Below are 12,286 nucleotides of genomic sequence, written 5' to 3'. Positions count from 1 at the left end.
TTCAGGTGGAAATCAATTTAAGCCTTCCCTTCTCCTACAAGCACATGGCTCTGTGCCAAAGCCAGCTCCGAAGGACGCAGGTGGGGAGATGTTTCTCACTGGACACCCAGCCCAGAGCTGTTCAGCTGACAATGTATATGGCCACCCGAGTCTTCCAAAATGCAGTCTGTAATGCTAACTGCTGGAAAGTGACACTCTTTGCACACCAAATTTGCATCACCTTGCAGCAACCATGCCCAGGCACCTGCAGAACCCTGTGGTACCACCCCTCAGCATTGGATCAAGGGAATGTTCACTGGTTTGGAAAAAACCAAGCTGGCCAAGGAGCCACATGCTACATCCTCAGACTGCAAAGGTTCACAGGGACTGGCTGCATTCAACAGGGTAAAGAGCTGAGCGGAGATGGTGCATTTCTGACTGTGTTCTCGTGCTTTCTCCCGGAGCCTCATCACACAGAAACAGTTCCTGCTAAATGGGAACAGCGATATATCGCCACTCCAGAAAAGCATAGCTCCGCAAAACTCAGATCTTACAGGGGAACAACTCTTACCCTGAAGCTGCTTCTCAGCTCTAGTGGCCACCCTACCTGTGCCTTGAAATAGACTCAAGGCCCGGACTTCCTGATCTGTGAGAGTAGTCACAGCACTTCCTACAGGGGGCCAAGTAAGACCCTCCCCCCATGACCCCCAATTCCCTGTAACAGGTTGAGCTGCCAAAGTGGCCCATAAACTAGACCACAAGGTTGGAAGGATTCTGCGCCCAGAGCCCTCAGGCAACGGCAGTGACCGCCCCCCACCTGCCCACAGGACACCCAAGCATCCTTCTGTGCCCTGTACCGTGAAGAGGTCTGTGAAGTGATTCACCTTGTTTGCTTGACTCAATGATTCAAAAAGCCCTGGAAATGCTAAGGCTGTAGGGCTGAGTTTCAAATGCATTTCAGAGACACATGCTAGGAGAAGTTGACGGCTCAGGAAGCTTCTCGGCCTTTCTTCCAAGCTCAGTGCCTGGAATGACCTATAGACAGAGCCGGCTTTGGGCCTCAGCTCTGAAACCCACTGCATCTCTGAATGACATCTGTTGTACTCGGCGGCCAACACCAAGCCTTCCAGGTGGGAGGTTTTATTATGTTTTACAACCATGAAAACACAGGAAGGCGGCTACAACAGCAATCATTTCAGACAGAGGAACTGGCTGAGCTGCCCAACCCCACCCCTGCAGCCTCCTTCCACACATCTCCCAGAGAATGTTCCTGGTGTCCTTCCCTTGCAAATGCAAGAATGTTGAAAGAAAGACATGAAAGTAGCGGGAATACCACCGCGCCATGGAAGCAGGAGGAGGATAACTCGGACAAACAACTGAAGAGAAACACGCTAGGGAAATCCTTTTCTTCCACCCTGAAATCCTTATGACATCAGGGTGGAAGAGCACGCCCGGGGCTCAGTGGCCGTCCTCCCAGGACACAGTCACACGGGGCCTTCGCCGATCCCCTCCAGAGGCAAGCTGGGCGCGCTGTCGGCCGTGGGCCTCTCCTCTGTTTTCAACGAGGTTGGGACTCGGAGACTGACGTACGGTTTATGGCAAGCTGTGTTGGCCAGAGGCGGGTAGTGCTGTCTGTAGCAGATGTAGGCAAAAATGAGGCCGATGATGCCACCAACAAAGGAATCTAGGCGGGAAGAGCAGAACAGGAGACATGGGTAAGTTACTACTCGCTCCAACGTGGCCAGTTATGTTTCCCAGAAAGCACTCTTCCCACCGGTTCAAGTAACTTATTTGCCCATATCAAGAAACCCCCCAAAAGACTAAAAACAGAGGAACAACATTGAAGATATAAATCCTGGTGGCTACTGCAAACTGGCATCCTCTGTAGCATTTAAATGTTTAAAAAATAAGCACTTGAGTCTCTCTTCTGTCTATTCCTTTAGCTGATGGCTGAGCGTTGCATGGATTCAGATTTGTTTCCTGATTTTTAAAACCAATTCTAATTTCTAGAGGAATTTGAACAGATCTAAATATCCTTAGGAGCTATAATTTCTCTTGAGCAAATTCCATCCGAACTCCTACAATATCGCTGGCGTGCCATAGAAACCCAGCGGGCATGCTGGTCTCTGCCTCGCAGTAAAGTGGTTTCTCAGGGATGAAATAATCCTTCTGGGTCACAAAGTGAATCAAACATCTTACAACATGCCTGTGTTGGCACACTCAGCAGACCTCTGGCAGGAGAGCCCAGTCCCTCCAGTGCGATACAGCTCTCATCAATCAGGGTGCAAGCAGGGGGCGGAGGAGGCAGGAGGGTGCACCTGCAGGCCTGCCGCCCAGGGCAATGCTGGCTAAGGAGCATGCTCAGCTGCTGCCCACCCCAACGGCCCTCAGTATGTGTGTGTGCCTACTTTACACTATGATTATCTGTGATTTTTTTTTTTTTTGAGTCTCACTTTGTCACCCTGGGTTGAGTGCTATGGCATCCCCGCTCATAGCAACCTCAAACTCTTGGGCTCACAAGATCTTCCTGCCTCAGCCTCCTGAGTACCTGGGACTACAGGCACCTGCCACACTACCTGGTTAGTTTTTCTATTTTTAATAGAGATGGGGTCTCGCTTTTGCTCAGGTTGGTCTTGAATTCTTGAACTCAAGCAATCCACCCACCTTGGCCTCTCAGAGTGCTAAGCTTATAGGTGTGAGCCACTGTGCCCTACCCTATGGGTTATTCTTGCCAAGAAGATCCTAGTGCAATGCACATGCTCCACTAACAAAGAGATGTGGTGCTCCTGTTAGGGGTGCCATGTGCTGAACTGCCTTTCTTTGTTGGGGGTTTCCATCTTCACATACTGTCTTGTTGAATTTTCCCAGAAGAACTGGGCTTGAACCCTGGTGTCCTGATCCCGTAGTTGAGCTGGTCCACAGTGCCGGCTCATTCCAGACTTTATAACCATGTGATTCTCTGAGGTCCCAGCCTTCAGGGTACAGCAGGCCCATGGGCTGAATGAAGGGGGTGCCCACCTGGGTGCAGGGGAGGGGCAAGGGTTTTCATTCATGATCAGTGCTCGGCCGGCAAGTCTTCCAGTAAGCCACACCCTGTGTGGACGCTTCAGTTTAATCACAGGTTAATTCCCCTGTGTCTCCTGTAGGTGAAATTCTAAGTGGCTGTCAAGGAAACAGATCTTTCAAGAAAACAATCTGCTCGGTGTTTAGACAGGCACATCACACTTGTCATCACTTTGTGATTCTTGGTATCCAGGCTCTATCTAGATGTATCAGAAGAATTTTTGAGGATGGGAATAATATTTTTATATTTCAGTATCTTTCATGAAATTGCTTCTACTCTCAGTATTTCTAGTAGCCCAGTAGTAAAACATACAGAAGTTCTATAATAAATAGCTTTTTGTTTTCTTAAACAAGTGTAGTCATTCAGTGCATGTAATGTTATTGATCTGTAATAGCAAAATTGGCAAAGAAGTATAATAAAAGAAAAGCTCCTTTATGTTAGATGTGTCTGTGATGGCGGCATGAACCTGAGTGTGTGCAGACTCTGCCCAATGGAATTGGGGCAGGGCAGCTAGTGACGTGCTTTCAAGTGCAAATAGCTGAGGCCCCTGCCCTGCCTGGATGAATCCTTCCCACTGTGCTTAGAGCACAGCTGAGCCCCTGTGTCATTCAAGGCTGTATCCCTGGCCTTTGCCAGCCGTCCCAGCCACCCCTCCCTCCTCTCTCTACCAAAGCCACAGTCCTTCTTTCTGTTCCCAAACACACCTGCTTCTTCCCCTTTCAGAGTTCCACAGGCGCTGTTCCCACCCTGCATTCCTGGGAGTCCCTTCTCCTCAACTCTTTCCCAATGAATTTCTATCATATTTCAGAGCTCAAATGAATGTGACCATGCAGTGAAGCCTCACTTGCCTCCAGACCAACCAAAATTCCCAGCTGCACACTCGGATAGGCCCTCCCATCCCCTGTGCAATCATAGTGGCAAATAATGACAAACTGTACAACTGGTTAATGATTAATGCTGGTCTCAAGACCCTAGGAGGGCTCGCTGTTGACTCCCTCAACACCTCGACCAGTGCCTTGCTCACAGCAGAATTAAGTCCATTAATGAAAATGGACACATAGGAACTCAGGACTAGATTTGGCTGCCATTCTGTGCATCCTTGGGGGAGCTGTCTCTGGTCTTCTCTGTTGCCCCGTCAATAACGCAAGAGCACTCAACATATGCATGGTGGCTGAGAAGTCTTCCAGTGTGAGTGTTCAGGGACTGGATTCCCTGGGTTGCCCTACTGAGCCCCATGTGTTGAGAATATTTAGAAGCTCTGCCAACACACATCTCAAAAACAGGTCATTTCCTTGGTTGGGATAAAACATTGCTAAGAAGCAAAAGTCATTCTAACTGGTCAAAGGGAGAGACTGAATAAGTCACTGCTTCCTCTCCATAGGAACTCAAATCTACACAACTGACAGACACGGTGTGACAATGTGGCCCGCAGCTGGCAGGAAGGTGAGGACTATGTGTTAGCGTCTACTCAGACAGGTGAACATCCATCCAGGTCAGGTCAGAAGGGCAAGGAGGATGGTCTAGAGACAGGAGTGAAACCAGGAGGCTATGGGCTGCGGGCGGCAGACCCATCCTGACGCATTCCCACGAGGAGAGCTGTTGCACACGCAGACAGCTGGGGCCCTGTTAAGACAGCCAGCAACTACCTCCCCCCTCCCCACCTAAGAAGCTCAAATGTTGAGGAATTCTCAGGCTGAGACACTGCAGCCCTCAGGGAAAGTCACTTCATCTTTCTGAGCCTCAGTTTCCCTGTGTCTCAAATGTAATTCTCCATATTCACCTCTTGAGTTGTGATGAGAATAATTTATTATTTCTAAAGGTTACATTACACAGCATGTCAAAATAAGACCTAAAAACAATGTCTATCACTGTTGTTCACAGACTGTTGCTCTCACACCCCACTCTAGGCCTGTTGGGCACTCTCGGACCCACCCCCTCCTGCTCACACAGCCGCTCAGCATCTAGAGTTCTCACCTTTTTGGCATGGACAAATTTTCACAGCACTTTAAGTAAAATGCTAATGAACTTTAAAAAACACTGTTACCCAAGAAATTATAAAGCAATATGTACTACGAGCTCTGGAGTAGGGGCCGCAGTGAATAATTAACATGCTAAAGTGAAGCTGCTCAAGTGAAGACACTCTTCCCATAGCCCCGTGGCCACCAGCCTGGAAAATGTGCCAGGTCCTTTCCTAGTTCAAGGTCTTAGAGTTGCACTATTATTTTGTTTTTCCTCTAACCCCAGGAAACAGCTCCAGGGGGTGTTATTTTTATGAGCATCTAAAATGACCTGTGTCATCTGCATTTGAGCTGCTGACTATTGGACAGCATGAAGGGCAAAACCTGCAAATCACACACCTTACCATTCTGTCTTCTGCAACGCAGCACTTCATTAGGCGGGTCACTGACTAAAAGGTTTCAAACCATTACTGTGGATGTTTGCCAGGCTTACTGATGCAGTGGCACGTACGGAAACAGTGAACCCTGCCAATTCCTTCTCTCATTTAATGGAATGAATACACTGGGATATCACAGGTGCCGCAGGAGGGATCCTAAATAACAAGGGCAATGGAGTTCTATCCAAGCCACCTTCTCAGTAGAGCCATTTCAGGGCTTTGTCTATTACAAAGGTGGTAAACAGTATCCTCAAAATAACTTAGCTCATGAAGGAGCTTGTCACCGATTCCCTCAAATGGGTTATTGCTCGTTTGATAGAATCATATTCATATCCTCTTAATAGAAAATTAGGCAGGAGACAAGTAGGGCTTTGTTGGGGGGAAAAATCCACTTGAAATTGACTTTACCCCACATATGGCAACATACAACTGGTGGTATTAAAAGACAAATAAATGGATCTCAGTGTTCCTAGAATACTTAGCACTGGTGTCATTCATTTAACACATGTGAATTCCCTCTGTGGCAGGTGGCAGGTGGCAGGTCTCAGGGCCAGGCCCAGGGCACGCGATAAGCCCCTGCCATCCCAGAGCTCACAGCTCTAAGCAGCGAGACAGACACTCCACGATGTCAGCCTGATGGGTGAGCTGCAGGAGCTGCAGTGTGATGAGACTCGCGAGGGAGAAATGCAGGGGTCTGTGCCCAGGAGAGGGACCTGGGCTAGTCTGGACCAGAGTTTGCGGATGACACAATCCTCAGGCTAGACCTGAAGGATGGGCCAGAGTTAACCAGAGGAAGTGGAGGGTGGAGGCAAGGAGGGTGCAGCAGTTTCCCAGGCAGGGGAAAGAACCAGGCAGAGGAAAGGGTCTGTGTGAAGGCACCGGGAAAGCAAAGAAATCTGAGAAACTGGAGGCAGCCTATCTTTGGAGCAACGGATGGTGTCTCTGTAAGACTGCAGGACACAGGCTGACCAGTCACCTGTCCACACTCCTTGTGACCTTGTTGAGCTCTCAGCGTGGACCAGGGCCTGGTCCCTCTCGGGGCTACCATCTGGGCACCCTGCCACTCCCCACTGTGACTGTCCACTGACCAGAGCCACACACACAGGGCTGTGAGCAGGGGCAGAGTCGGTTTGGTGACATGCTTTTTTTTTAATCTAGCATGGGAATTGCCCAAATTTTAGCACCTAAACCACACAGTTAATCACAAAAGGAGCCCTTTGCGAGGCACTGGGCTTTGCAACTAGCATCACCTGTGAAACTGCCCCACTTCCAGGTGACCTGAAAGCCGGTGTGTCACAGGGACACGGGAACAGCAGCCCCAGGGGTTCAGTCTCCACCCTGCTGGTTTATGTCTGGGGAAGCTCTTTCCAGGACTCCCGTGTCCCCCTCTAGGCCCTGGCCTGTGCTCCTGTACTTGCCTCACCTAATGAAACAACAGACTTGCATACAGGGACTGGGCTGGGAGGCAGAAAAGACCAGAGCGGTGTCAACAGCAGAAAACCCCCATGACCGTGGACAGAGTGAGCCACTGGACGTTATGAATACAGATGTGTAACTGAGCAATGGGATGTATTTCCACACTAGGCACAGCTGTTTACATCAAAATTGAAATGGAGTCATAAAACCTCCTCCCATTAATAGGAGAGGGACTTGAGTTTTGCTGATGCCTCTGAGGTTGCCTGCGAATTCTCATCATGATGGACGGCCCCCACCCCCGGTCACAGATAGCTCAGTTCACCAAAGCAAAACAAGTTATGTATCTTAATCAGGCATCCTGCCCCCAACATCCACCCATACAGCCACTGAAGGCTTCACTGTCCATCCCTCTTCCAAGCCTCAAACTTTTGCAGCTTCTATAATTCCTCCCTTCATAACTGAGTGTTGAAAAATCACATTTCTCACTCCCTTAACACGTAACACGGGAAAGAAAGATGGAGTGAGGTACAGTGTAGAACAGGCATTCTCCACCGGGCAGCGTTGACTTTTGGGGCCGGGTAACTACTGGTTGTGGGGGAGGGGCAGCTGTGGGCATCGGGGGTGTTCAGCAGTGTCTCCCTAGCCTCTGACCCTGGTACTCAGTAGCTACAAGTCACATCAATGTTGTAACTACCAAAAAGATGTCTGCAGACATTGCTAAATGTCCCCTGGGTGGTGCAACCAACCTCTCCACCCACATCTGAGAACACTGGGTGGAGACAGAGACAGACGGCCTCACGAAGGAGCAATCAGGTAAACTGAGTCCTCCTCAGGGCCCATGAGAGGATCCAAGGAAACACCTGTCGCTGTCCTGACTGGACAGAGAATGGCAGAACTGAACTGGTACCTGGGCCACACTAGCAGCCTGCACCAACTGAAGCCCAGTCATGGCTACAGACGTCTGCCACGCGCAGTGTGGGTCTGTGTCCACACCTGGCTCGCAACATCACTACATCACCAAACATGCATTCTCTTACTTTGCATTCCGTCAGCCCCCGGAGCACTGATACTCCCCTACACTGTTCAAAGTCCCTTTCCGTGTCTGTCGGGCTGAAGCTCCAGCTGCCTACAGCCTGTGAGTGCGCCAGCTGCCTCATGAGGCTGCCGGTCCCTCAAGCCAGGAGCTATGATTCTGAACGTTCATTCTTTATGGTCACGTCACACAGCCACACCTAGGGAAGGAGTGACATGATGGGTCAGGGCCGGACAGTGCTGAAGAGAGGCCAACCGCACGTCTTAACTTTTCAGTCCAAGATCACCATACAAAGGCTCTCCCTCACTTCCAAGACAAAGGAAAATGGATTCAATTCTGAAACCCTCCATTGCTCCCCAAATCCCACGTGCTTGAATAGAAGTAAAACCCAGCATTCAAAGCTTGCAAACAGATCATGTTTCAAAACATGCCTGCCTCCACGTGGGGTGTTTGGTGATACCGATTTGCATCATGTGGGATGTTTCCATTTACGAAGGACATTCACAGCCATATTTCATTCAGTCTGTGACACAGCTCTGTAAACTATTTGGGGACTGTTGTTCCCCTGCTCAAAGAAGAAACTATGGTTCACAGGGGATCAATGAGAAGCCACCTATCAGAGGCCGTGTGGCCCGTCATGGTCCTCATGGGGAAATGGCCATCAGGGCAACAAGGAGGCTCTGAGGGTACACTGGATGTGCTCTTGCTGTGGGATCAGCAACTCTGTCCCTCCCTCTCTGCCTGTGGCTTCATATTATCTAAGACTTTATCCAAGCCATTGATAAAAACAAACACAGGAGGGCTCAGACCCAGCCCTGCGGCCTCTATTGACCATCCCCATCAGGAGACCACGGGCAGCACTCGGTGCTTGCTGTGTCCACCTGTCCAAACCCTGTGTCGGCCTCTCCTTCCCTACACCTTCACCCTCCAGCCCAAAGTTGCCCTGGGGCACAAGATGCCTAAGGTGTAAACTCTAGGAGAGGCAGGGTGGGGAGGAGGAGTGCAAAGCCCTAGGAGAAGATGGGACAGAGGGGCCCGCAGCCAACAGCACCCCTCACCTCCAGCCTTGCCTCCAACTCACTACCGCCACACAAACCCCGTAAGAGGGGAGAAGGGGCTGGTCCCACAGGCAGCTGGCTGCAAAGACAGAGGAGGAGGAGGAGCTCAGTGACCTGCAGCGGCCAGACAAGGGGAGGAGGAGGTCCAGGTCACAATGACAGCCCAAGCCCACCTGTCCAGGCAAGCTGGATTTAGGCCCATGGCCTTTGATTTGTTATTTAAAGTTGATACACACAGCAGAGCCCTCACCTGTGCTCCTCAGACTGCAGCGGCAAGGAGGGCTCACGGCTGGCTGGTGAACTGTGAAGATTCTGGGTCACTGCCCCCACCCCACTCCCACCTCCCCAACCCCAAGGGAGTCCAGTTCCTAGCTCAGAGTGGCTTGACCAAGCTGACCTGAAGTTGCACTTGGAAAACTCTGCCCTCAGCCCTGCCACTCATAGAGGCCATGCCTCCGGTGGACATCACCTGTCTCTAAGCTGTAATTTATCTGTAGAGGGACATGGCATGGTCTAGCTATATTCCAGGAACAAGCTCTTCCCTTGTTTTGTGCTGTTTTGACTTTTAACACATATCCCAGGACGGACATGTGTAGCTAAGCCTCTCCCAATCTTGTAGTTGCAGCCGGGAATGCCGCTGCAATTGACCTGTGGCTGGGCACACCTTTTGGAAGAACAGCCGTGGCGAGAAATATGTCCTTGTAGGCTGGGACATCCAGCTGAGAAATCACATGTGGGTCTGAGACCAAGGGCAATGCTAAGCCCAAGGGCCCAACCCTCTGGCAGAACTCGAGAAAGTCCCCTAAAGCACGAGGGAGGAGGGAGTTATTGGTTCTCCCCACAGGAAGGGCAGCAGGAAGGCTAGGCCTCACTGGAACAGGCGTAGCTGCTGTGCCACTCGGCCAGCTCTGGTTTCTGACCATTGGCCCTTAGTCCCCTGAGTCAGCACATTTCTACCTGAGTCCCTGCAGGAGAGCAGTGGACACGGTGAGGCCCGGGCAGGCCTGGGGGGACTCACCTTGCCAGTGGTGCTTATAGTCGCACATGCGGGACAGAGCGATCATCATGGCGCAGTACAAGGGCAGGATGGCGGCACAAAGCCGCCAGCTCTTCCCTCGCCCGCTCTCGGTGAAGCAGTGCAGCTTGCCCGCCAAGTAGAAGGTCGTGAAGCCAAGGCCGGAAAAGGCAACTGCCAAAGAGAGACAGCAGGTGTTACTCCGGCAGGTGGTGAGGCCAGCGCTCAGGGCGTCCAGGCCGTCCTGTCTGCTGTCCTGCACACCCCCAAGGCTGAGCCTGGGTTGGCACCAGCCTCCGTCTAGGCAATCTGTGCTCCTGCTAGACCCGTGCCGGCATAAACTCCCCATGAGAAGTGCACAGAACGAAGGCTGTCCTATGCCATTCATTCAACTGTGATTTGATGGGTGTCTACTGCGTGCCCGATGGGCAGTGTGCTGGGTGAGGGGGACACATCATGCGTCACATTCTCTCTCTGGCATCGAGAGAAGGACGTAACCACCCTAACAGAGAACTTGAATATGATGCATTACATTCTGTAAGGAAAACCATATGTGCAGAATAAAAGATTGTGAAACCTGCTTAGATCTGAAGGGCGTGGGACAGTAAGGAGGCCAAGGGGAGCCCCAGATTTGGGGCCTGGGAGACAGAAAGTACAGTGGTGGTGCTCACGAGGACGGGTCTAGTGGAGAAGGCAGTGATGGCAAAACCTTGTTTTCTCTCAGAAATCATCGTGATGGTTTTCAGAATCGCGAAGACAACTCAGGGCTGTGCTAAGTCCATTGTCTGAGGTGTGGGGGTGGGGGTAGCATTTACAAGCCCCCAGCTTTTTACCCAATTAGCTTTAAAGCACAGTTGGGACTCAGGAGATTAAAGGTGGGTTTTCCACAGGCTTAACAATGAATGGTCTTCAACTCTGGCCACACAGGGAGTCACCTCTAATATCTGGAAAGCCTGAAACCATCCTGGTAGCCAGGTCCCACTGACAGTCATTCTGCATGTGTGGCACGTGTGCACTGAGTGTGTGTGTGTGTGTGTGTGTGAACTCCGCAAGTGATTCCAGGGGCAGCCACAACTGGGTGGGCTTAGAAGTTTTTGTTGAAGGCAAATGCTAAAGCTCCCCACCTTCTCTGGACACCAGTCTAATCAAAACCTTCCTCTTGATTGGAACACCCTCCCCAGGAGGCAGAGCTTGTAGGTAACCAGTCTACCCGGTGACCTGGTCAAAAGGGACTTAAAAATACTCCAGATGCCCACACATCAGCAACCTTAGGGGACTGTGCAAAGCCAGAGCCCCAGCCCGAGCAACACACAGCATCAGTTACAAACGCAGATTCTCAGGAGTCGAGTCTGTGTCTGACAAAGGGATCTGTGTGCACGCTGCCGTCTGAGGAGCCCTGCTCTAGAACACATTCATCATCTGTAACGGAAATCTCAGCGTCTCTCTTAAGGAAATAAGACAAAAGACAAGCACGAGGGAAATCTAGAGGTTCTGCTCCAAGTTATGGAAAAACTGCAAGTGAGCAGCCCGGAGACATAATAAGCAAACTGTGACGTTTCCATTCAGTGGACTATGGTGCAACCATGAAAACTACCGTGCTCACACGGCATTATGAACGATACCAAGGACACAATTAAGCACAAAGCAGGACCCTAGATTGCAGGTTCAAGGTAATTGTGACTACGGGACATAGCAATGAACAACCTGCAGCTTTTCCAAATTATCTCTGATAATAATGTGGCCAAAGGGATCTCCATTCTCAACATATACCAAAGTAGAACTTTTTCAGAGACCAAATTAAACCCTGTTGCCAGCTCTTTTTGTTGTTTTGTAAGTGGAATGTTAAACCAGGTTTATCCCAGGTATAAAAATGAAGTGAAAGTAGGGAAATGCAATGGTGAGTGGGGTTTGCCCTGAAACATTTCTGAGTAACGATTAGCACTCAAACAGCAAAGCAGTGCTGACATGTGTCAAATATTCTGCTTAAAGTAAGACTATGCGAGAGGCGGCATTGCCCAGCCCTGCTCTAGATGCTGTGATGGGAGGGTATTAAGGGTATTACGTGATTTACATGGTGTTCCAAAGCAGCCCGTTTGGCCACCATCCTAGCAAGCTCTACAGCTTCTTAATTTCCATCCTCATCCACGTTGCTCTGCTCCTTCTACTCATTTGCAGGCTCCCATGAGGTGTCAGGGTGTGGGAGGAGGGCCAAAGAGCTGGTCCCCTTGGCGCTGGCCTCATCCTGAGCTGCTGCAGGAGGAATATTGGACTTTATTCAGATCAGATGGCTTAGCAAGTCTAGCCACCTAATTAACACTAAATGTGG

General features: G+C 50.5%; 1 protein-coding gene across 4 annotated transcripts in view; it reads right to left on the bottom strand.

Annotated features, from left to right (window-relative positions):
• Positions 1 to 1,097: 1,097 nt before the first annotated feature.
• PLPP4 (phospholipid phosphatase 4) overlaps positions 1,098 to 12,286 on the bottom strand; it is a 128,453-nt gene continuing 117,264 nt past the window's right edge. For 2 of the 4 annotated variants that reach the window (XM_053585800.1, XM_053585801.1), the window contains 2 exons: positions 9,964 to 10,134; positions 1,098 to 1,663 (listed from right to left, as the gene is read on the bottom strand). In XM_053585800.1, coding sequence (XP_053441775.1) covers positions 1,464 to 1,663; positions 9,964 to 10,134 — 371 coding nt within the window. In that variant the 3' untranslated portion in view covers positions 1,098 to 1,463. Of the gene's footprint in view, positions 1,664 to 8,945; positions 9,025 to 9,963; positions 10,135 to 12,286 lie in introns of those variants that run through there. The other 2 variants (XM_053585802.1, XM_053585803.1) reach the window with 2 other exon arrangements.

The sequence above is a fragment of the Nycticebus coucang genome, chromosome 3, assembly GCF_027406575.1.
Source record: "Nycticebus coucang isolate mNycCou1 chromosome 3, mNycCou1.pri, whole genome shotgun sequence".
NCBI classification, from domain to species: Eukaryota; Metazoa; Chordata; class Mammalia; order Primates; family Lorisidae; genus Nycticebus; species Nycticebus coucang.
The sequence above is the reverse complement of the archived record's forward strand: the minus strand, read 5'-3'. Positions and strand labels throughout refer to the sequence as shown.